The 26,380-nt window shown below is 39.2% G+C and overlaps 1 protein-coding gene across 1 annotated transcript in view; it reads left to right on the top strand.

Annotated features, from left to right (window-relative positions):
* Nucleotides 1-26,380, top strand: part of cdc73 (cell division cycle 73, Paf1/RNA polymerase II complex component, homolog (S. cerevisiae)) — a 455,163-nt gene that overhangs the window by 406,970 nt on the left and 21,813 nt on the right. The window contains exon 14 of the mRNA XM_068037710.1: nt 18,053-18,214. Coding sequence (XP_067893811.1) covers nt 18,053-18,214 — 162 coding nt within the window. The remainder of the gene's footprint in view (nt 1-18,052; nt 18,215-26,380) is intronic.

Here is a 26,380-nt window from a genome sequence, read left to right as displayed (position 1 = left end):
CCCCATGGCCCACAAGGAATCCACATAAAGGTAAAAATTTTTTACTTGCCATGGCCTCTTCTGACTACTTCTGTCGTCCTGTAGATGTCAGGTCTGGCCCCGTGTGAGCCTTCTGAATCAGTGAGTACATGTGCTACCGCATGGGCAGCAACTTGCGTATATAAAGTAGATCCCTGTCTGCCTGATGTGGGCAGTCTATCTGTGCTTGTTTTGAGGTGAGTTAGGAATGCAAGAGTCAGAAATGTGAATGAATTTCCCACCAGCCCCCCTGGCCACCCATGTCCTGCATGGTTTGGGGGAGGGGGGGGGGGTTGCTGGTGGGAAGGTTTTCAAATCGATCCCGTTATCTTTACTATCTTTGCTGGAAGAAAAGTACTATGTGTCAGGAGTTAAACATGAGAAGCTGTATTCTGAATTTTCTGTGTCCTTTATGGAAAAGTATGAAATCTTACTCTGCAATTGGCATCTTAATTTTATTTTTGGCTTTAGTGACATCAATATGTAGTTTATGTGACAATAAAGTTCCCTTGAATTTTTGCTTTTACTTATACTTGCATTTGACTTTTTCTTGAACCCCAGAGTATCCGATTTAAATAGTTTATTTGTAGTCTATTGATCACAAATATGTAGAGCAGTATCATAACAGAAAATGGTAGAAGCGTAGTACTCATTAAAGATGGTATTTTGTATATAATTGTGGAAATTATTCTCCGTTACTACAGTCGTTACTCGAGTCAAAGATTTGCATCTATATGTTGCCCTTCGGCAACACCTTCTGAAAACACAATGTTAGGTTCCACATGTGCTGACAACACCCAGCTCAGCACCACCTCTCTTGACCTCTCCACTGTCTATAAATTGTCACACTTCTTGTCCAATATCCAGTATTGGGCAGAAATTTATTCCAATTAAATATTGGGAAGACTAACGCCATTGTCTTCAGTCCCTGCCACAAAATCTGTTCCCTAACCACTGACTCCATTCCTATCCCTGACCACTGAAGCTGCATTGACAATTCATAACCTTGGTGTCATATTTGACTCCAAGGTGAGCTTCCAATCACACATCCACACCATTACTAAGACTGCCTATTTCCACTTCCATAACATCACCCAACTGCATCCCTACCTCAGCTCATTTGCTGCTGAACCCCTCATTCTGGCATTGTTACCTCTAGACTTGACTATTCCAGTACATTCCTGGTTGGCCTCCCTTTTTCCACTCTCCATAAACTTCAGGTCATCCAAAATTCTGCTGCCTGTATCCTAACTCTCATCAAGTCCATTCACCAATTGCCCTTGTGCTCACTGACTTTCATTCTTGTTTTCAAATCCCCTCCCTATCTCTGTAATCCTTCTAGAATCCTCCCAGATGATCTGCACACCTCCAATTCTGACCTTTTGCGCATCCCGCATTTCAACTGCTCCACCATTGGTGGCCATGCATTCAGCTGTCTAAGCCCTAAGCTCTGGAATTCCCCTCCCTAAACCTCTCCACCTCCCTTTGCTCCTTTTAAGATGTTGCTTAAAACATACTTATTTTCACCAAGCTTTTGGTCATCTGCCTTTTTGTGGCTGGGTCAAATTTTGTTTGATAATGCTCCTGTGAGGCACCTTTAGAACTTTTTACTACATTAATGGTGTTTTATAAATGCAAGTTGCTGTTCAGTATTTAGTTAAGGAAAATCGGCCATACACTTGAGTGAACTGCACCTTTCTTCAATCTTGTTTTATGATACAGAGACGAAAGACAAAATGCTGATCATAATTATATGTACATAGGAAGCTTATGATAAGTTGAAACTTTCTGGAAAGGAAACATTTGATTTTGAATTGGTTGCCAATACAACATCTTTCCTCTGCTTTGGGTCTAAGCTAGGTATAGCCTCACTACCACAAGAAAGTCTTGTAGTTGAAATGTATGCCGTCCAGCCGGATTCTGGATCTGCGTACAGCATTTGTGCGGAAGCAGGGCTACATATTTTTTTAATATAGGGCTAGTATAATAGCAGTCATATTTGTAAAGCCTTATACAAAGTTCTTCATGAAACCTTTTGTGTTGGTGAATCTTGCACAGTGGTTACTAGCACACATTGCCCTGAAAGTATATTCAATTACATTATATGGTCTCAAGACAAACATTCCAGGTAGATTGTGGGGGAAATCTCCTACCAACATCTCTAACTCCATTTACTAATGCTTACCCCCCCCCCGCCCCCCCCCCCCCTCCCCACGGACTACTGAAGTATAGTACACCCAGGTAGCTCTTTCGGGAGCAACTGACTCGAGCTTTAATTACAGAAAGTGCAGGAAATACTCAGGTTTGGCAGCATCTGTGGAGAAAGAAACAGAGTTAATTTTTTAGGTCAATGACCTTTCATGTATTTTGCTTTTGTATTGGGCTTTAATTCGTTTGGCTAGCTGTGGCATAACAATTCAGAAATGGGCAGGCAACACAGTGTTGGTCACATACATAAAACATGAAGGAGGACGCACCTCTGTGCACTCTGCTTTAAAGTCGTACAAAGCAGACAGTGGTTCTGTCAATACCTCACAGAGCACTCAAAATATCTTGCCTGGGTACAGAATAGTCATTGAAGTGACCAAGTCTGGACTCATGAGTAGACTCTTTACAATGACTTGAGAGCTTGGGCTTCCTAGCATCTTGTGGAAAGTTACTCGAAAGTGTTGCTACTTGAGCAGAGACAGAAGTGCAGCATCACTTAATAGTCTTTTTCTATTAAAACAGGTTTTTGCATGTCTTTCTCCTTTTTCCTTTGTTAAGATCTTTCTTGGTGGATGATGAGCCTAGGGAAGGGAGTGTAGATAGTCTCAGTCATCTCATTATCAAAAAGGAGGAGGTGTTGGGCATCTTGCAAAGCATTAAGGTAGATAAGTCCCCAGGGCCTGATGGGATTTACCCCAGAATACTAAGGGAGGCAAGGGAAGAAATTGCTGGGGCCTTGACAGAAATCTTTGCATCCTCATTGGCTACAGGTGAGGTCCCAGAGGACTGGAGAATAGCCAATGTTGTTCCTTTGTTTAAGAAGGGTAGCAAGGATAATCCAGGAAATTATAGGCCGGTGAGCCTTACATCAGTGGTAGGGAAATTATTAGAGAGGATTCTTCGGGACAGGATTTACTCCCATTTGGAAACATACCAACTTATTAGCGAGAGGCAGCATGGTTTTGTGAAGGGGAGGTCGTGTCTCACTAACTTGATCGAGCTTTTTGAGGAAGTGACAAAGATGATTGATGAAGGGAGGGCAGTGGATGTTATCTATATGGACTTCAGTAAAGCCTTTGACAAGGTCCCTCATGGCAGACTGATACTAACCCTAACGTGAAGTCACATGGGATCAGAGGGGAGCTGGCAAGATGAATACAGAACTGGCTCTGTCATAGAAGACAGAGGGTAGCAGTGGAAGGGTGCTTTTCTGAATGGAGGGATGTGACCATTGGTGCTCCGCAGGGATCAGTGCTGGGACCTTTGCTGTTTGTAGTATATATAAATGATTTGGAGGAAAATGTAGCTGGTCTGATTAGTAAGTTTGCAGACAATACAAAGGTTGGTGGAGTTGCGGATAGTGATGAGGATTGTCAGAGGATACAGCAGGATATAGATCGGTTGGAGACCTGGGCGGAGAAATGGCAGATGGAATATAATCCAGACAAATGTGAGGTAATGCATTTTGGAAGGTCTAATGCAGGTGGAAAGTATACAGTAAATGGCAGAACCCTTAGGAGAATTGACAGGCAGAGAGATCTGGGCATACAGGTCCACAGGTCACTGAAAGTGGCAACGCAGGTGGATAAGGTAGTCAAAAAGGCATACGGCATGCTTGCCTTCATCGGTCGGGGCATAGAGTATAAAAATTGGCAAGTCATGCTGCAGCTGTACAGAACCTTAGTTAGGCCACACTTAGAATATTGCGTGCAATTCTGGTCGCCACACTACCAGAAAGTCGTGGAGGCTTTGGAGAGGGTACAGAAGAGGTTTACCAGGATGTTGCCTGGTCTGGAGAGCATTAGCTATGAGGAGAGGTTGGATAAACTCGGATTGTTTTCACTGGAACGACGGAGGTGAAGGGGTGACATGATAGAGGTTTACAAAGTTATGAGCGGCATGGACAGAGTGGATAGTCAGAAGCTTTTTCCCAGGGTGGAAGAGTCAGTTTCTAGGGGACATAGGTTTAAGGTGCGAGGAGCAAAGTTTAGAGGGGATGTGCGAGGCAAGTTCTTTACACAGAGGGTGGTGAGTGCCCGGAACTTGCTGCCGGGGGAGGTGGTGGAAACAGGTACGATAGTGACGTTTAAGAGGCATCTTGACAAATACATGAATAGGATGGGAATAGAGGGATACGGTCCCCGGAAGTGCAGAAGGTTTTAGTTTAGGCAGGCATCAAGATCGGCGCAGGCTTGGAGGGCCGAATGGCCTGTTCCTGTGCTGTACTGTTCTTTGTTCTTTGTGATCTAGGCAGTGTAGGGTCTTGATAGAGCAAATAAGGAGGAACAGTTTCCACTGGCAGCAGAGTTGGTAACCAGAGCACACAGAAGATAATTGGCAAAAGAACCATACGGCAGATGAGAGTTTTTTTTTAACAAACCAAGTCATTACAATTTCCAATGCACCACCTGAAAGGATGGTGGAAGCAGATTCAATGGCAACTTTCAAAAGAGGAATTGGGTACTTGTAAAAAAAAAAAAAAATTTGCATGGATATTGGGAACAAGCAGGAGAATGAGGCGAATTGGATATGCCTTTCAAAGCACAGGCACGCTGGGTTGAATGACCACTTGTGCTGTAAGACTCTATAAACACCTGCCATTCTTAGACCCCAATATCTGACTGAAGGTGAACGAATTCTTTGGTGCTCTTTTTCTCTACTCTTTAGCAGGTCACCCACTGGTACAGATACTCTCACTACAACTCAGTGAAGGCAATATCACAGTGACTTTGTCTTAAAAGATATTTCTTATCTTGTTGAGGTACTGCATCATGCTATCATCACTTATTTTTGAAAGTTGGAAAATATCTCATGGTGTCCAGATTTACAAAAGGCACCCTGGCATCTCCATAAGGTTCTGAAAAGACCTACTTAAACTTGTATGTTAAGTTTCATGAGCTTACATCTTTTCCTGTTCCGCTTGCCCTAATATCTCGGTGGGTAAATGCACAGTGTGAAATTGAGTATTGCAGACTCAGAAAGTTCCAGGTTCAATCCCTGACCTGCGCTGAGTTAGTTAATCCAGGATGGGAGTTGGAAGTCGGCTTCTGTGATCCTAAGGTAGAGAAGGGATAACTTGCAGAGAAAGAAATCCACATCTCTAACGTGTCAGAGCCAGTTATGGATTGGCATTGATAGACACTGAGATTATGTCATCTTCCTTCCTTGTTATAGAATTATCCAAAAGAAAATATGATGAAATCAAATGACAATTAAAATTTTAATTTAGGATTCTATTTTAGCACATTAATGCCATTCTGATTATGCAGCATACAGAAAGTGTATACATATTGGAAGAGTAACCTTTATTTAAATGATAGACTGTTGTGGCCATGAATACCCATGCACTGTATGACCAGGTCATTAAAGTTATGAATTTTAATTTTTTTTTGCATGTTGAAAAAGTTCAGGCATTTAGAGAAAATATTTATGTTCACAAGAAATATCACCTAATGGATGTTTATGTAGGAATATACTTTTAAAAATTATTTCTTTTTAATATCTAATAAAAATCTTGAACCTGTATCTTAAAATTTTATTACAATTAGGTTCATTTCCCTGCTGTTTCTAATCAATTGTACCAAAAGATAATGTCATAAATTGTCTTCTAGAACCAGGCGTTATTAGTTCAACTAACGAATTTCGATTAATAATTTATTTCAAATTTTCAAAAATGTCTTCGTAATTAAGATTGGGATTTTTAAGCAATATGAAATCTCTTTTTGCGCACGCGAACGGTAAAGTCATCAAAGTACATAGGATATTATATTTAAATAGTGTTTGCAGATACAGACTGTTCCACTGCTCCGTTCAACTGACGAGGAGTGTGAATAACTTTCAGGTAACCATGTTTCCTGGCCTGCTTGGCAGGCACTTCACGAATTATATTAACACTGAATTATTTTCTGACACAAAATATGCTTTGTATTGGGATGTGCTAATTGAGGGCTATGTCGCAGCTCCACACCTCAACAAGGATCGTTCCCTTTGCAGTTGAAATATCTGGTATTCAGCAAAGAATAATGTAGGAGAATTGTTGAGCTCATTTATCCAGCAGCATCAGTACATAGTCTGGGTCTCATTCCTTTGAAGATTCAGTGAAAACTGCAATTAGAACTGAAGTGACCTAGAGTGGAAGTGACTGTGGGTTCGACTAGTATAGTAATTATGACATAAAGGAAGCTTTCACATTAAATGTATAGAAAGTTTGCTTCAGACCTGCATTATGTAAGAGTTACAGAGGATATTTACAACATTTTTCATTCTGAAATCTTGAAAAATAGGATCCTTCTTCACTTTGTTCAAATTCTGCATGTATAAATAAGATATATTAATGTTACCCACAGAAAATCCCATCTTGTGACACTAGTTCTTAGAAATTCATGGCCTGAGTGGGCAAATGATTTTCTTCCCACCCCATCAACCTGGCCATTTTGCAATGTATAAAACCTTGTTCTGGGCGATGCCTTCAAATTGTGTTTCCTGTTTTCAGCAGTAGATTCCATTGTCGTCTCTCACCAATGATAGGTGGAATCAGCATTTATTGGCCCATAAATGCTTACTTAGGTTTGATGATGAGCATTACTGGAGCCCGATTCATCTCCAACCAGTTCAGCAAGACTCCTTTGTGGTCTGTAGTAGTAATTGTGTAATTTTCTTGATGCAGCTGCAAGACAGCAGAAGCGCACCTTACTTGGGTAACCACCTTTTGGTTCCTACTTATAATTCTCTGCAGAGATTTTGTTTCTCATTTTTAATCAGAATATAGTTAGTAGCTTTCATCCAGTGTTGTAAATCTGCCCCTCTTTAGTGCTGTTTTTGTCAAATGTTTTGAGAAGCACAGTAGACAAGGGAACTCTTTTTTGAGAAGGCAGTTTCTACAAGTGTTCTGAATATTCAGTTTGGAGTGAAGGGTGACCTATTCTAAGGCAGATGGCCTAAGACTAAATTTCATGCTCTGTGTGATGTTTTGACAGCTATTGCACTGCCTGCAGATTAAGTTTGCACTACAGATAGACTGTGCATGCTAAACTTGTTAAAGCCAAGCAAATGAAATCAGTTTGCAAATGGCTACTTTACAACAATAAGGAAGGGATGCTAAAATGTTAAAATCTGTCATTTAAAGTGTTTTTAAGTATGTGTGTTAAAGTTTATGCAAAAAATACTATTTTCTTTTTCCCTGAGTATTTTTGCCATGGCAGCTATTAGGCTGTTAGAACTGTTGCTGATCTTTTTGGTAAAATGGGTGACTTACTTGCCAAATTCAGTTACCTGTGTGATATTTCAAGGAGCTGAAATGCTTTGTTTCTTTTAGCACATTTACACTGAAGTAATTCAGCATCTGTCAGTATGTTAATACACTGTGAGTCATGGTAAATAATTTCCACTTCACTGCTGTAGGTTTAGAGACTGTTCAGCATCTGCAAATGTAGGTAGTATAGATTTAAATGGTAGTTGTCATCTGCGCTACTGTTTTGTTGCTGGAATGTAAAATTTTGTTTCAGCATTGAAGTACAAGGGATGGCAATTCTTTTCAATCACCTCATTTTATGAAATTTGAGAGATTTTAACTGGTGGTCTGGCAGCCCTATGCTTTGTACTAGAACAGTGGTGTGCAGGAACAGTCTTGCAACTCTTTAACACCATGAGTTTCAAATATCAGTTAAGCCATCTGGCGAAAAAGAAAGCTAGCACCTATAAAGTGGAAAAAGTTGGTCAGTATGTTGATTCTTTCTGTCCCAAAATATAGACTTGTGTCACTTTTTAAAATGGGAGAGATGTATCGTGGTGAGGATTGTAAAGAAAGAGGGATGGAACTTAACAATTTGGGACTCAGTATCAACATCGGACACAGCGAACTTACTGAAAATATAGATCAGATGCAGGTAACACACTTTCTGCACTGTCAAACAATATTACCTCAACCTGAGCCTTATACCATATAACTGTACCAGCATGAATTTTTACTTTTTTTCCCCTTTCTTGCAACCTTTCTGAGTAAGGTTGAGGATCTGTGCCGTGACCAAATAAAAAGTTAAAGACTGCCCAGACTCATTTCACTTGGACCTGGTGCAGAAAGACACAGTTCAATATAAGTTGTATTCAAGCCTAGCTCCTAAGATGTTTACTGAACGCACAACTCCGTCCAATATTCTCTAGGCTTTTTAATGTTGACAGCTACAGTGCAGGCAGTTTATGATTTTGGTACTGATTTGATGCCTGTGTACTTGATACTTGGTGTATTAAAGTGTCATTTTTTGCTACATACAGCATATATGTGCTGTAAATTTTGTGTATTTAATGTGCCTGTCGCAACAAAAGAGTTGTGTTTGAATGTAGAAAAGCAATGTTTAGAGGTAGACTACTTGGTGCCTAACAGGAAAAACAGGATTTGAAATCCCATGAAGAAAACCTTTTGTTCATTATGGTTTTTTTAAAGGGGATTTTAGACTGCTTGTATTTCCTGGTACACAATACACAGCACCTTTAAGGCACATGCAACAAGCAATCTCTGAACTGTTAAACGGTAATAGTTTACTTTAAATATCATTTTTCTTTTGCCATTTTGATGTGTTTTATATTAATAGGTCATTATTATTGATAAACTATAATATATAATTTAAAAGGACTTTAAAAATTACGTCAGTCACAAGTTACCAAGTGCTCGTACTTCAGTGCATTTTTTGAGTTGTAAAGCATGAATAACACAGTGGCGTCTCTCACTTCATACTGGCTCCATCTGTTACTTTCCTTTGGTATGTTATTTCTAAATGTAGTTGAAAATAAGGGAAGGAAAATGGATTGGAACCTTGATGATCTGCCATAATGGAAGCAGGGATGCTTTTTATTTCCTTTGGTGAATAATGGGGAATAAGGAAGGTAATAGTTATGTTTTCTGTCTGTTTACCTGAATTTGGAACCTCTTTACTCCTACTGGTCCATGTGAAAAGTATCTTCTCTTCACATAGTAAATAAATTAAAAATAATCCAATACCAGATGGTGCCGTGGGAAGAATAAGCAAAAGTTCCTTAGACTAGGGATGACTAGGTCAGAGATACCCACGAGCAAGCCTTTGTTACAAGCGATATATTTAACAGGCTGACCAATGTAAGATTAACTTTTAACGTGATAGTCCTTTTTAGTGATTTTAATCTTTTCAATTTGTTGCTGTTATCAATCAAGATCGACTGCAATCAACATGATGGGTATGTTGAGTTTGATCAGAGTTTAAGACGGAATATAACATACTAGTTATGCAGGAAAAACATATGACCATGACAAGTAGCAAGTACTGGTCCAGGTCGGGCATGACAGCTGGCATGCACAAACAGCTCTTCTTTTTTGTTCTCAGTGCTTCACATCTTCATGACTTATCAAACTACCCAAGAGTGTTAACATGGATCTACTTTTAGGAGGTTTTCTCCACCACCTACTGCACTGAAGCCTCCCAAAGTCTCTAGCTTTATACCCTTTTTCAGAAGTGGACCTGGATGGATTATTTGCAAGGCCTTATTGTCCTATAATGATTTACTTTATTATGAAATATCCAATAAAGTCCAAGTTTTGTTTAAACCATTGGGTGAAAGCCTGCCTTTAATGTTATCCACCTGCCATTACCACCTTGAACCTTCATACATACTCATTGCCCTTGATCAATCAGGCTCTTACATTATCCTTTCCTTATCTCAAGCTGTTCTCCCTGATCAGTTGTATCCTGCCCAGAAACATTTCATCTTTGGCCTTCAAAATAACTGTCTGCTATTTCATTATCTGGATCTTTTCTATCACCATTTTTTTATGTCCAAAGCTGTTCAGAAGGCCTGTTAATGACATGTTCTTATTTCTTATACTGTTGAACCATAGTGTTGTTCACTAAAGTAACTCCTATTCTAATTCTGCACACTAATTAACTTTTGCATTTCAGCGAGCGTCTTAATTAAGCAAGGTTAACTGAAAATCCTAACAAAGCTTTGTAGTATAGTTGTTTGTTTTAAGTACCTGCCTGGTTGCTCTCCCACTATTGCAGAGGCCTCGTCTGACCATGTCCCTTTTTTGGGTTAGGTACAGCTGTCATCACCTAAGAATAATCATTCCACAAGCTTTGTTTCTAGAGGAAGAAAACCTTAAGCAGTTTCCAGGAAAACAAAACTTACAGCACTAATCTGTTCCTTTACCTATTTCAGGCAGACTGTTAAATACATGGTTTATTTGAAGCATATTTCTAATTTCTAGCATCTTGCAAGAGTTGTGGGCAGCCCTGAGTCCTGCTGATTACCTGCCTCCCTCAAACATTTTTTGTGGATCATCAATAATAGGAGCACTGATAATCAGGGCTCCACTATATATGCCTCTTATTTACAAAGTGAAAAGTTTGGAAACACCAAAACAATGGCATAATCTGAACTGAGAATTATTGCAAAAATAATTTCACACATTTGATATTGCACTAGCAGCAGGGTTTAAAAGTGGTCTTGTGACTTTATTAAAAATGATTAAAATTCTTGTCACCTGCAATGTTCCTAAATCCTTTGCAGGATATAGATGGATTGTCAGACAGCAACAATTATACTCATTTGAGAAATCTCATGACATTTCTTGTGACTACTCTATAATTGTTAAAAATGTAAAATGGTATATTTGATCAGCATTTCATCATCTAAAATTCTAGTAACTGATAACTGCAAGCATGCAAACTATTTTGCTCATTCCCTAAATCGGCTGTTCATGCCTATGAAAATATACTACTGTTCCTTGGAATATGTTTCTTTTCTCACTCTTTTTCTCCACACATCTCTTATCCTGAAGGCTGCATTGTGTTTCCACAGGCAGTGTACACCCAAAGGTGCCCCACCCAAGGGACATTTTTTAATATCTGAGACTCGACAGTGAGTGTTGCCAGGCTGTTAAATTGCAGCTGAGTTGAGTAAGCTCACACTAGAGCTGATGCTCACTCAAGCTCCCTAAGCAAAGATCATTGGGTGGAAATAAATGTTCAACATAATTACTTTCCTCTTCCCCGATATTCTACAGAAATTTACACGCAGATGATTTTTAAAATCTGATAACATTAATCGCAGAAAAGGTTACCCCCTTTTTAAAAAAAAATTCTGCCTTTTTCTTGCACAGCAACCTTCTCCCATGTTTGAAATCTGCCCAGTAGTATTTTAAGTTTTATGGTCCCAATGAATGAGCAGAAAAAAATGATAATCATGAACATTTACAACTAAACATTTTTTTTTCAAATTGGAATAAAGTGTAAAAATATGATTTTTATGAAAATATGATAAGACTATTACACATTAAGGATGAACATTAACACAGGCTGATGGGGCCAATCACCTGTTTTGTATTGTAATGTCTCAATGTTTTACTTGTAGAATTTGCTTTAGTTGATGTTTGTATTTATATTCTAATTGGTGATAATCCAACCACCTCTAGATGGATGTTATTATGACTTAATGATTTTTGATATGTTATAGATGGATCCGTGATACTACTTTCATTCAAAACTAACCTAGTTATATTAAAAAAAAGTTTTGACCATCAACTCATCATAAATCCACTGTGTACAACTTTTGATTTAACCCTATTCTGTACGCCCCATGTACTTTCACATAACAATCCTAGACACCTCAGTAAGTTTGAGTGCCTTTTCCTGCACGTAATGCTGTCTTAAAACTCTAAACAGGTTGGCTTTCCCCCCAGAGAGAAAGTGAAAAATTTTTTTTATAAATACCAAAACAGCTGACAGTGCAATATGTATTTCATGATTCTTAGGCTTGTGCATGCATTAGAAAAGAAATGTTGAAGTGTTTATAGCCCCATTGTACTCAATGGACCATAAAAACAATCTATCTAAATGCACTGATTCTTAAACATTGTAACGGGATGGATTCAATCTTCCTGAACTAGGTATGTATATTTTAAACATTTATCAGTGAAATATTAAATTAGGGTATAGATAATACATTTAAAAAGATATAGTTTATCTTAAAGTTTGGTTGAAGGGGCAGATTTGTAAATTGAGTCATGATATTTTGCAGGCTGGGATATATTTGTTGCAATCCCAGCCTCTTTTATAACAGAACTTCAGATGGTGAGTTGTTAATAGGTCATGAGATATAGTGCCAAGTTACATCAGGGGGCTACCTGCTACTATAGCACCACCTATCCATTCAATCAAGGGCAGTGTTGATTGTGCATGCAGAGATGGGACAGATAACTTAATCTTTCCAGTTAAGCAAAGTAGCTGAATGCAGGAGGCTGATTAAAGGAAGATGTAATGGTTTGTTAAAAGATAAATTATATACTGTAGCACAATACCTGAAATGGGCACAGGTATAGCAGTGGACTCTTCATTTCTTTCTTTTTCTCGTGAAAATTTGATTGCAACCCTTTTATTTACTTGATTATATTTGGGTGGCGTAACATTGGAATGTAGTCAGAGACCTCTGTAATCAGGACAGATGTCTCATAGATATGACGCTAGTGAATGCTGAGAGCACAAAAGCCCAATGCATGCCAGTCATGAAATCTGTCATTGCCTTTGCATAGTGTTGTAGAAATTACAATATATTCAACGATGCATCACTTAATCATCAACTGTTTGAAGAACTTAATTGGGTAAAGCCCGTATATGCATTGCTTTGGAATGCAGGATGGCAAGTTCTACTGTGTAATTTAAAATTGGAACTAAATTCCTTCTTGTATCTACAATTGATCTTGTCAATATCTACTCTTAATTACACTTAATTTATGGGAGTGATGTGTAATTAACAATAATTAAACTTTAAATTGATATTTGTATGTGCATATTAAATGGAAATTTATAAAGCTGATGAATAAATGTACTTTACTGCTGAGATATGCCAAGGATAGGCATTGTAACACCCCTTACAACTCCTTCAGTGTTGAGTCTCAATGGGCTACTATCCCTGCTGGATTCAGTGAACTGCCTCTTTCTCTATAGAGGCTGACCACCATCTGGAAAATCCTATATACTAAAATGAAATGTTCTTTCAATAATTGCAGCCCAAATATAATGGTGGCTCAGCAGCAGGCCATTGAGCTAGCATTGCTTTTTAGTTATATGACTTAATAACAAATGCAAAAAATCTGAAATTGTCTTATTTTTAATTCTGTGTAGCTGGCCCTAGATTTGGAAATAGAGCAGATGGGGAAACAGTTGTGAGAAGTGTAGAATTATATGACAAGTGTTATTGTCGTAATAGCCTAACTGCTGCTGGTCAGTGTGCAATTGGATTTTCGAAACTGATGTTTTACTCTAAATGGTGAGCACTTGTTTTGTACACTTGATTACTAGGCTCCACAACGCATGAGGACGCAATGGGAAAGGGATCTTTGTGGAAGCGGTGTTGTCTTGAGTACAGTGGCTTGATGGTTGATCTCCCTTATCGTTACCATGTGGGTGGAGCCAGTTGCTCCATGTGAAATTAATTTACTTATTTTTCCGTTAGCCCTTGTAGTATCTTGAACGTAACAAAGAAAAGTAGGCACATTGCCACATTCTTAATAACAAATATGAATTAATTATAATATATTGGGATCTACCAGTTCCAAATTTGAATGGCAGAAAAAAATTGAGGTACTGTTTACCACCCACTTACTTGTAACAATTGTACAGAACATATTCAACTGGTCAAAATTGTCTTAATTTCCCAAATTCTGTATGATATATATTGTAGCTGTGAAAAGGTTGCACCTCTGAGACTTGAATTTATATATTCTGTCAAACCAAAATACTACATTTACAATTTTGTGAATTGTCAATAGAGAATATCTAAGTGTATTATGTTGCTGTAGTTCTAATCAGAATTTACTGTCTGCTGTGCTACAGTAGGGTCTTATTTAAAATACCTGCTGTTATAACTAGCTCACATTTAACATGAAAAGTAGCAGAACAGCTCATCAGAATTACTATTAGGTGGATATGCGGGCTCAAATCAATCTCCAGTACATCATAGAGACAAATGAGTTTTAAAATGTTGTCTGTATGTACTGTTGGAACCTGGGTTCAGCTTTAGCTTACATTAATGGATTAAAGCTTCAGAGAGACTTGGGCCTGGATTTTCCACTGATAAAATCCTAAACTGAAGTATGTTCAAGGGTGATTTGTGCCTGCCCGACAGGCAGTGGTTGACCCCAGTCATAATTTCCATGGTCAGCCTAATTCTAATCTTCATTTTCAGCTCCTAGCGTTAGCAACACCTGTTTGGGAGTTCGCCATTTGGGAACAAGCACCTTCCTGAATGATTTAAAGGCCTGCAGCAGCTTCAAGGGAACACTGCAACCAAAATTGATTTTTAGCAATTGATGTAAAATGTTTCAAATGTGTGAATGTCTCGAGGTCTGCAAAAGAACAGAAAACTCTGTTTACTGAAGCTGTACAAGTGCTTCTGCATGAAATTAGGCAGCAGAGGAAGACACTGTTTTATTTAGAACAATGCAGACCCACATAGACAGCAACACAGCAGTAATGAAGTGGCCTAGACAGTTGGTGCCAATACAACCTCCCGCACAGACCAAAGGATCCCTGTCCCACAACTATCCACCAGATTAGCCCTATAAATTGAGACAATGGCAGCTGAGCCTCCAGGCCTACATGACTTCTTGAGCCTGTATGCTTATCTACTGAAAAATATAATGAACGTGCTAATGCCTTCAGTGTTGCCTATGTAAAGTGCATTTCTAGTTCCTAGTGAGTGAAAATTTCATAACCTCAGATTTTCTACAATTAGATGTCAACTGTCTGTCTCACTTGAGAAGGCTATGACAAATGGACTAATTAATGTTTCTGCACACTACCTCTACTGTACTCATTTTAGGTATGTGGGCTTTTATCCTTCTGTTAAAAACCAATGGAATTGCTTACTTGCGCAATCTATAAATTGCTATTGCTCCAAACCTTCAGTGCTCTGCCTAGCAATGCAGCTGCTTTGAGCTCTTATATTGAACAGTAAGCCTCCACAGGATTCGTAACAAAAACAATCTTAGTTATGTTTTGAAGAAATTAACCATCTCGTTCCCACTTTCATGAGCACTAAATATGATTTGCTGCTTGCAGGAAGCAAAAATGCTTTCTTGTACATGCATTGATGGTGTACAATAGATCCTGATGTTTACCTTTCAGTAAATGCTAAATTGGATACTTGAATTTTACCAACATTCCTGATGCTTGGTGCACCATGAAGGAAACATTCTGGTTGCTATGGTTGAATAAGTTATGTACCCATATGATGGCAACAACAAATATTGTAATAGGATTTATCTTTGTGAATTTTTTAATTGCCAGTAATTAGTGAGAGAATTATATTTTATCAGTCAATAGTATTTTTTATTTGACTTTCAATTTCTTTCCTGAATCTCCCTGCAGTGGTCTCCGTATTTTTAAATGTGTGCATTATGTTGTGCTATGCCAAGTTCAGTATTCATGTTCTTTGCATATGCAAAGACATGATGGTCTCTATTGCACATTATCAAAAATACACCTACCCAACGAGCATGCTGAGTTTTGTTCTTTTAAAAAGCTTTGTCTGTTGTTAACGTTTTTGCTTCAATCAGAAGAAGAGTTCACCATTCAGCTTTCCGAGCTTCTTATGAGCCTTTGTCCTATATATCACAATACAGTCAAAGCTGTTAAGGAAATGTGGCAGTCCCCTCAAGAAATGTTGTTTAGCCATAACATTTTTCCCTTACACCCTCAGCCCCTGCCCATCCTCCATTGTGATGTGCAACTTGGCCCTTAGATAATTCTATAGTTCCTTTTCTCTGCCATTAATTCCTTGGCAGGTTGTACATAGTTTTCACACATTAAATTTATGCTAACCCATTGCACAATATAAAGACCCTTCTCATGTTTTTTGTGTTGAAGAAAATCTTTGCAGAACTTCTCTGGAAACCCACTTGATTTTCAAACTCCTATCAGTCTCTAAAGATGGAAAGTCCTAATACTGGAGGGCACTTTCAAAGCACCTTGGACACAATTTAGTGTGTTTTTTAATTTTGTCATTGAGAACTGAACTATCAAAAATCAGTGACACATGGCACAGCTGCATACAAAGCAGACATCAACTGGATGGGTAATGGATTCTACCATGTTGGAGAAATGTGATGTTCTGTGGAAAGAAAATTGGAATCTGCAAAGGCTTAACTGAGGAAATAGCATATTGTGCTTATTGCTAATAAAACAAATCCATATTGGTACTACAGAACGAAGGAGATAATATAAAATATGAACGGTAAGTTACTGAGTACAATGCATCAGTAAAAATCTTTGTGCTTATTGACCAAATGTTGAAAGCATCATCATAATAGATTACAAGTTACAACGACAATTAGTTAGAATGATGGCGAATGTTAATAGGTTCATAAGATATTCTGGGGAACATGTACCCTATTAGGTATTAGTTATACCACATGTACAGACAAGGCAAGAATTCCTATCTGTTTTAAATTAAGGAGTAACAGAAAGCTGCATCTATTCTATCTTCATTGAAAAAACAAGTTTAGAAAGGGAGAGGGAGAGACTTGATCCAAGTGAGTTTCAATAAAGTAAACCTTGATAAAAATCTGGTTATGTGACCATAAGCTAAATAAATTTTGAGATGCAATCTCTGAATGCTTTATGGAATGCATTTTCACATGGTGCCATATATGCTAACTTAGCTGAAGTGTTCAGGAGGGAACTGCAGAGATGCTAATTCAGTACGAGAGTTAGGTGCATGCAAAATAGTTGATGTGGGTGCAAAAATAAAATTGACTGCATAGCCAGTGTTTTTTCTCTAGATTTTCTTTACTGTCCTGAAGGAAAAAAATTGCTTGCTTCCCAACATCTTGAATTAATTTTTAGTTTCAAAATCTACTTTTCATGCATGTGTATCTCTTGAATAAAGGTATATAAAATTGACTAGGTAAACTGCCTCTTAAAGAAAAATAAAACTTGCATTTATACAGCATTTTTCACATCCTCAAGCTATCCCTAAGCACCCAGTTGCCAACAAATTATTTTTGAAGTGTAGTCACTTTTTATTTTAATCATTCATGGAATGTGGACATCGCCGACGAGGCCAACATTTATTGCCCATCCCTTGAGAAAGTGGTGGTGAGCCGCCGCCTTGAATCACTGCAGTCCATGTGGTGTAGGTACGCCCACAATGCTGTTAGGAAGGGAGTTCCAGAATTTTGAACCAGTGATAGTGAAGGAATGGCAATATAGTTCGAAGTCAGGTTGGTCTGTGACTTGGAGGAGAACTTGCAGGTGGTGGTGTTCCCATACATCTGCTGCCCTTGTCCTTCTAGTTGGTAGAGGTCGTGATTTTGGAAGGTGCTTTCGAAGGAGTCTTGGTGAGTTACTTTGTGGATAAATATGGCCACCAATTTGCACATAGCAAGGTCTCACAAGCAGCAAAGGAGATAGACGACCAGTTGATCTGTTCTGGTAGTGTTTTTTGGGAGAAATCTTGGCCAGGTCACGGAGAATTCCCCTGCTCTTCTTTGGATAGTGCCATGGGATTTTTTTGAATTCACTTGAATCGACAGGTAGGGCCACAATTTCTTCTGACAGCACCTCCCACAATGCGGCAGTCCATCTATAATGCAATAAAGTGTCGGTCTCATCGTGGAGTGGGACTTGAACCCACAATCTTCTGACTGAGGCTAGAGTGCTACTGCTGTGCCAATCTGACACTTGTAACAAAAAGCTAACTTCAACAGAGAATGATTTATTTGCTTGCCTTCAGTTTGTTGAGAAGTGCAGCAAGATTTTACGAAAAACTGTTTTGCTAAACTGTTATGTTTCTTAATCAGATTTTTCCCATCTGATGAGAAGAAAAAGCAAGGGTGCCAGCGGGAAAATGAAATCCTGATCCAACGGCGAAAGGACCAGGTACAACCAGGAGGAGCCGCCATCAGTGTAACAGTGCCTTACCGAGTGATAGACCAACCTCTTAAACTTTTGCCACAAGACTGGTATGTATATTTTTAGATGCTGGACTGAGTAATACACTCTCAATTAACTTAAAACTTATCATTCAGTTAACTGTTTTAATACCACTGTCAATGGTAGCATTTCATGTTACTGTCTGATTCATACAGATCTTGGTCACTGATCTTAGTGACAACTAAATGACAAAGATTGGAAGAAGAACTTGTTTTTCAGAAGTTAAAGTTGCAGTGCTTGCATACTGTTCTGTGCAGGTTTAAAATATTGAAAGCCAATTAGCTGTTACCCTGATGTTTTTGTAGCACAAGGTTTTTTAATAAAAGTAGAAACCTTTATATAATATCCTGCAAGAAGTTTAATGTTTTTAGTGTCCATATTCCTGAAAATCAACAAGGATTAGTAGGGGGAAAAAATGCAGGTACTTCAGTGGCCCCATTTCTTATGGGGAGAAGTCTCTGAAGGTTGTGATTCTCTCTTCTAAAGTTTTGTCTCTGTACAGTATACGTCATCTGTAGGCTGACAGGAAACCTACCTCCCAAGATTTTAGTACTCCTAGGAGATATGCAGGGACGGCCAGTGACTTTATTCTGCATCTCCCCAGAGCAGCATAACTGAGATCAGAAACCTGATTGTGTGTAAAGTCAAGTGTAAACTCTCCATGTACCATTCTGTGTTCAACAAGCAGTGGACTCAATTCTAGCTGACTAGGAGATGCAGTGTTGTGATTTTAAACTCTAATTGGGAACTGGGTTTGAACAGTACTGCTAATGCTTTGGCTCTGCTCCAGGAAATACATTGTTGGAAATGCCAGCACTTAAATTAGAAAGCCACCAGTTTATCCAGCAGCCGTTAGCGCCCAACTGCCTCACCTGGCTACATTCTGAACTCAAGGTGACTGTTGATGTGAGTATTCACTGGCAGTTATTTTTGTTAACAGTTGAGCAGTGCATGGTGACTCAGGTTGGGCACAGTAAACTGCCTTTAAACAACTTGATCACCATATTGTTCAGAAAAAATTGGGCATGTTATGTAATATTTTAAAATGTAGCCATCCTAGCTTCCCACATCTGAAAGCAGTTTTTGTTTACTATAGCAACTAGCACAAAGTAAGTGAAGAGAGATTCAAAGCAAATGATGAAAGTAGGGCAGCTTAGTGACAGTAACACATGGAAGGGCGAAAGTCAGTTGTGTAGGTGGAAGGAGATGATGCCCAGTCAACATCAGATTTTGGTTTTTTTCACCAAACAAAGGAAATTCTCCTTTCGGAGCCCACCAGGGATAATAGAGAGAACACTGTGTGGTAATAAAAGCAAAATACTGCGGATGCTGGAAATCTGAAACAAAAACATGAGATGCTGGAACCACTCAGCAGGTCGAGCAGCATCTGTGGAAAGAGAAGCAGAGTTAACGTTTCGGGTCAGTGACCCTTCTTCGGAACTGTCAAATATTAGAAAAGTCACAGGTTATAAGCAAGTGAGGTGGGGGTGGGGCAAGAGATAACAAAGGAGAAGGTGCAGATTGGACAAGGCCACATAGCTGACCAAAAGGTCATGGAGCAAAGGCAAACAATATGTTAGTGGTGTGTTGAAAGACAAAGCATTAGTACAGATAAGGTGTTAACGGACTGAACATTGAACAGCAGCAAGTGCAAACATGAAAATAAACAGTGGGTAAGCAAACTGAACAAACTAAGATGAAATGAAATAAATGCAAAAAAAAGGTTGTAAAAAATGTAAAAAAGAAAAAACAACTAAAAATGAAAGTAAAATGGGGGGCTGTCATGCTCTGAAATTACTGAACTCAATGTTCAGTCCAGCAGGCTGTAGTGTGCCTAATCGGTGGATGAGATGCTGTTCCTCGAGCTTGCCTCGAGTACCTCTGCCCTCAACCCTTCCCCTCCCTCCCAGAACCGTGACAGGGTTCCCCTTGTCCACACTTTCCACCCCATCAGCCTCCATATCCAAAGGATCAGCCTCCACCGTTTCCGCCACCTCCAGCGTGATGCCACTACCAAACGCATCTTCCCCTCCCTTACCCTGTCAGCATTCCGAAGGGATCATTCCCTCCGCGACACCCTGGTCCACTCCTCCATTACCCCCACCACCTCGTCCCCGTCCCATGGCACCTTCCCCTGCAATCGCAGGAAGTGTAATACCTGCCCATTTACCTCCTCTCTCCTCACTATCCCAGGCCCCAAACACTCCTTTCAGGTGAAGCAGTGATTTACTTGTACTTCTTTCAATGTAGTATACTGTATTCGCTGCTCACAATGTGGTCTCCTCTACATTGGGGAGACCAAGCGCAGACTGGGTGACCACTTTGCGGAACACCTCCGCTCAGTCCGCAAGCAGGACCCTGAGCTTCCGGTTGCTTGCCATTTCAACACTCCCCCCTGCTCTCATGCTCACATCTCTGTCCTGGGATTGCTGCAGTGTTCCAGTGAATATCAACGCAAGCTTGAGGAACAGCATCTCATCTAACGATTAGGCACACTACAGCCTGCTGGACTGAACACTGAGTTCAATAATTTCAGAGCATGACAGCCCCCCACTTTACTTTCATTTTTAGTTGTTTTTTTAGTTGTTTTTTCTTTTTTACATTTTTTACAACCTTTTTTTTGCATTTATTTCATTTCGTCTTAGTTTGTTCAGTTTGCTTACCCACTGTTTATTTTCATGTTTGCAATTGCTGCTGCTCAATATGCAGTCCGTTAACACCTTATCTGTCCTAATGCTTTGTCTTTCAACACACTATTAACATATTGTTTGCCTTTGCTCCATGACCTTTTGGTCAGCTATGTGGCCTGGTCCAATCTACACCTTCTCCTTTGTTATCTCTTGCCCCACCCCCACCTCACTTGCTTATAACCTGTGACTTTTCTAATATTTGTCAGTTCCGAAGAAGAGTCACTGACCCGAAACGTTAACTCTGCTTCTCTTTCCACAGATGCTGCCAGACCTGCTGAGTGGTTCCAGCATTTCTTGTTTTTGTGACTGTGTGGTAATATTTCCACTGTTTGCTATTTATGATTATTTTAAACACATTTATCAAGAAACATATTTACAATTTCACTATAAATAACAAATGGTGAAAATCACCCAACTCTCAAAACATTCATATTGGGTGGGGTTGAGGAGGGAGGGTTGAACACCCTTTTAAAAATGGTCACCAAAAGTTATTGATTCCCTCTCAATAATCCATGACTTCTGTTCTATAGTAGCTCCTTTTCGAAGGACTTTTCCCATCATAGTTCTTATCATTAGGAAACAGTCTGTGTACAATATGAATTGTTAGTAAAAGCATCATAGTTTACCATGTAAACTTCATCAGGTTTATAAGTCAGGTTTGCAGTAATTCACACCCTGTACAGCAGCCCGTAAAGCAAGCCGATTAGGAATTCCTTTAATATCGCCAAGATGATGCTTCATACCACTTGCCTTAGGAATCATCTTGTAGTAGTAAAAGCATTTTTTTTTTTAGTTTTATACATTTTTCTAATTGCAATTCTTAAAATTAAAATATGATTTAGAATAAGGTTTTAATTTACATTGCACATTTTATGGAAAAAAGGCTGTAGATTAAGTCGAGCTAACACTTCCAAAATGGTCTCCAGAGAAAGATCATGACCTTGCTGTGAAACTTTATTTTAACAAAATTCCTTTCACAGCTTCTGAATTGGACTGCTCATGTACATCAACAGAGGACGAACACAGGTTATCACCTAGCCCCTTTCCTGATGGAAATACACAGTGACACGCATCGGTTACTATTGCAGATAGTGATGCTGTGAGAAGCACGACTGGGGGTAGGGGGAAGAAAAAGGTTCAAAGAATGGAAACAACATTAGGGAGGCAAATAAAAGAAGTCAGGGAATATTTGAAGATTAGACAAATGCAAATACATTTAACAAATACATGAAAGAGAGAGTGAGAATGTCCATGAAAAGCACGTAGCAATGCTCAGAAATTACAACACCGAAGCGGGCCATGCGGCCCAACCAGTCTGCGTGAGCTTTTAACCTCCACAAAAGTAAATAGTTGTAATTACCATCCCTCAATTCAACTGTAAAGCCAATTTTATTGTTTTAGGGAGGGGGGAGGGCCATTGTTTTAAGAACCTTCCTTCAAAATTCTACCCAATGACATTTTGTATAAGGCAGTACAGTATACTTCAGGGTACTTGACCCGTTTGATTTGGATTTTTGTGAACAATTTCTTATTTGAAACTCAATTATCATGGCACCTCTTAAATAAATGGAAGGTCAGAGATACAATTAATTACTAAATATCTGCTGCTCCCTGTAAGTGGCCCATGTTCTCTGCCCAGAGCTCTCATTTTTGGACCTACATTTACAAGAAGTTTCAAGTACAGAAAACTAATTACCATAGACTGCCAGCAAAAGGCCAGCTGGTATCTGTGTAACTGATTGTGAGTGTTACTTTCTGACGGCTTTCCTTGGAATTTTCAGTCTGGTAGGGAGGGAAACGGGCTTAGCAATCGCAATATAGAATATGGTTAACCATATTTCAAGAAGAAGGAATTTGCATTGATACAGTGCCCTTCACATCTGCCTTAAGAAATCAGTAAACATGGGAAGTAGAAAGAATTGCTGTGGTTTTGCAAGATCACCTCTGATAAACTACCAGAACTTTAACGAACTGTCTGGTGTGGCATTAAGCCACCAGGAAGGTCTAAGGGTTGATCCATGCTGAATTAGCTGATCTTGCCAAGGGAAGTAATGGGCCATTATAGCTGGTCTGTGACCCCATGTTAAGGTGGTGAAAAAATGCACCTGTGTTCCTGTTCCTGCAAAGCACCTTGTGACCCCTGCTGGAATGTGTGTGGTGTATTTTGTTCAAGGACTGGTTCGCTGTGGATTCCACAATGGTTGATTAACCTGCTGCCATTCACTGCCTTGCATACAGGGGTTTTGAGCCAAGTACTAGAGGGTCAATACCTGAAGAGCCATATCCTAGAAATAGGCACCATTTTCAGGAAGGTAAGGAAGAATAGACGGCACATTTCACCATAAAATGCTAGGCACCCCCACTTTAATGAGATTTTGCTACTGTTTCCATAGACTGATATCAGCAAATGAACATTGTTATCACAAACCAAAAAAATCCAATCCACCGACCAACCCCAATTTAGAAAAACAAAAGCAAACGGACAAGATTTCACTTCATCAATTTTACTTCAATACTCAAACCAAACCAACACAAACATGTACTAACAGTTAAATCACAGTTAATATAAATAGATATAGCTTAACGATTACACGTTAGTTACCAGATGCAACAAAGATAGATCTCACGGATCTTCTGGGCAGTCCTCTCAGCAGAGCTAGCACCAGTTATTGGGCAATAAATGGCCTAGCCATCGCGCCCACATCCCATGAATGAATAAAAAAAAAGTTACGGGTACAGAGTCCTTCAGTTTTTGAACTTTTTAGGTAGATCTCCAGATCCCCTCTTCCAAGATGCAGACACAGATGTGACACTTTCTCGTCGATGGCTAGCGTTGCAGTCTTCCTTTCAGTGTTTCGGTCTTCTTGTCCCTCGAGTGTCCTCGGCCCTGCTCACGTCAGTCTTGATGGCATGGTTCCACTAATAACTCTTTAAGGCACTGGAAGCAGCTGTACCAACTCATGTTTGCCAAGGGCTAGCTCCCAGAAAACAGGTTCCAGTCACAACAGCTTGTCTTTTTTAAAAACAATAGCTTGCTGCTTGCTTCAACCCTGCAGTCTGTAATCTTATAAAGTGAAACTTGAGCCTCTTGCCACATGTCTTTGATGAAATGATTGTTTTACCTGGTTCCATCCAGTTCTGATTTCCCGGAACTCTGAAGCTTTTGGTTTCATTTTCCAGTAAAGGACTGAGGAAAAAAAAAAATACAAGCTTTGAATCCAAGATTAGTGCATCTAGCAGTACATTCAACAGTTCAGCTGTTCATATAGCAGTCTGTGCACGCGGACTGCAGATTACAGTCGCCGATCGTGAATTGCCAAATTCTGTCTAATCATGAAGCAAAGCAGGAGCCGGATCTGTGCAAATGCTGCACATGTTTATTGATGCACTAAAAGTCTTGCATATATTGCACACTTCATAACTAGTTTCCCTTAATTACGTTATTTGTCATGCCTGAATATGGGTTTTCTGTTGTGGTGTTGCCACCTGCTGAAGCACCAAGCCCCCTCCAGGAAATCTAGTCCCAAACACCCAACTTTGGTCCCTGTGCGAACAGACATTCAGAACCCAATGTGAGTGGAAACTGGCTTTAAGTTGTTGCAGCACTTTTTAAAGCCTTTATGGGTGACTGATGGGGGAGTTATAAATGGTTATGACATGGAGGGGAAAGAAAGTTAGGGATTTTGCTTTTTTTGTGAAGGGACAGTTTGTATGACGTTCCCAATCTGAGAAACCTTGTTTTGTTATTTGCTAACAAAGAGTGCTTTCCAGTATAGCATGGGATAGTCCTGTAAATTGTTAAATATTTTATAGGAGGGGGAGAAAGATTCTCCTTTATTCTTCTTCCCAACCATACCCTCTGAACCAACACTGCTTCCCCCTGCTCCCTCTGACTGACTCTTTTATCCTTTTAGCCCAAATGCCTCATCTTTACTCCTTCCACAGCTCCCTTCTCTCTCCTTTCTGATTATCCAAATATGTGCAATTTTTCATCATCCTAGTGCCCTTTCCAGCTCACATCTCATCCTATCAATTGCTTATGAGAGCACCACGCATTCACCAAATGCTCTAAGTCACAACTTAAATGTCTCCTCTATTCCCTAAAATTTTGTTACTGCCCATCACTCAACCCAAGCTTCACTCGAATACTCACTTGCCACCATCAATGTGACTACTGCTAACCACTCCACAGCTCCTTGTTTTCTTCTTGTTCCTCCACTAATTTATATCTCTCCAACACTCAACCCAACCTCATCAACCATCTTGTACCTTCTGCTGCTCACACAGGAAATTTCACAATCAATGTAATCCAACATGATCCCATCTGCTGTGAGAACAAATTTTTCACTTGAAACACTATACCTTAACTTTCTGCCTCATGACACTCTACTGTTGGGCCTGCATCAACATAAATGCAAACTGACTCGAGGCTATTAAATTCTATGAATTTTGTTCTATCTGTACATCAAATACACCATATAAATTCTATTGAATGCACACGTGATGTAAAGCTATTTACTCCAAGTAAACTAAACATGTGTATTTGTGTTTTGTATATATATTTATATATTATTTATATATATATATATATATATATATATTTATAAATAATACATATATATATATACACAAAATAAGTATGTGCAGATCCTTCAGTTTATTTTGTATATTCATTTTATTTTAACTCCATTTCCTTTATTCATAAAACTACAAGTATAAAGCCTTCCAAAATGCTATGTCCTTTTTTCTGTTTAGTGTATTTGTTTCATTTGAATTTCTGTATAGTTTCTTTTCTGTCCAGAACATTTCCTCTCCTTAACATTCAATTCTTTGTCCTTATGAGCTTTCCCTTTCATTTTCAAAAGCATCTAAGATAGGCCAGCACAATAATCATAATGGGAAACAGGGAAATGGCAGATAATTTAAACCAATATTTTGTATCGGTCTTCGCGGTGGAGGACACTATAAACATCCCACAGATACCAGATAAGCAAGGAACTAATGGGAGGAAAATCTTGTAACAGTCTCTATCACGAGGGACAAAGTATTTGGCAAAGTAATGGGACTAAAGGCAGACAATTCGCCAGGACCTGATGGCCTGCATCCAAGGGTTTTAAAGGAAGTGGAGGCATTGGTGGAAATATTCCAGAACTCACTGGATTCCGGGAGGGTCCCAGCAGATTGGAAAACCACTAATGTGATGCCCCTGATCAAGAAGGGAGGGAGACAAAAAGCAGGAAACTATGGGCCAGTCAGCCTAACATCGGTCGTTGGGAAAATGCTAGAGTCCATTATTAAGGAAGAAATAACAGGACATATAGAAAAGCTTAATGCAATCAAACAGAGTCAACGTGGTTTTGTGAAAGGGAAATCATATTTGACAAATTTGCTAGAGTTCTTTGAGGATATAACAAGCAGAGTTGATAAAGGGGAAACGGTAGATGTAGTGTATTTGGATTTCCAGAAGATATTTGATAAGGTGCCACATAAAAGATTATTGCACAA

This window comes from Heterodontus francisci, chromosome 8 (assembly GCF_036365525.1).
Source record: "Heterodontus francisci isolate sHetFra1 chromosome 8, sHetFra1.hap1, whole genome shotgun sequence".
In the NCBI taxonomy this organism is placed as follows: domain Eukaryota; kingdom Metazoa; phylum Chordata; class Chondrichthyes; order Heterodontiformes; family Heterodontidae; genus Heterodontus; species Heterodontus francisci.
The sequence above is the reverse complement of the archived record's forward strand: the minus strand, read 5'-3'. Positions and strand labels throughout refer to the sequence as shown.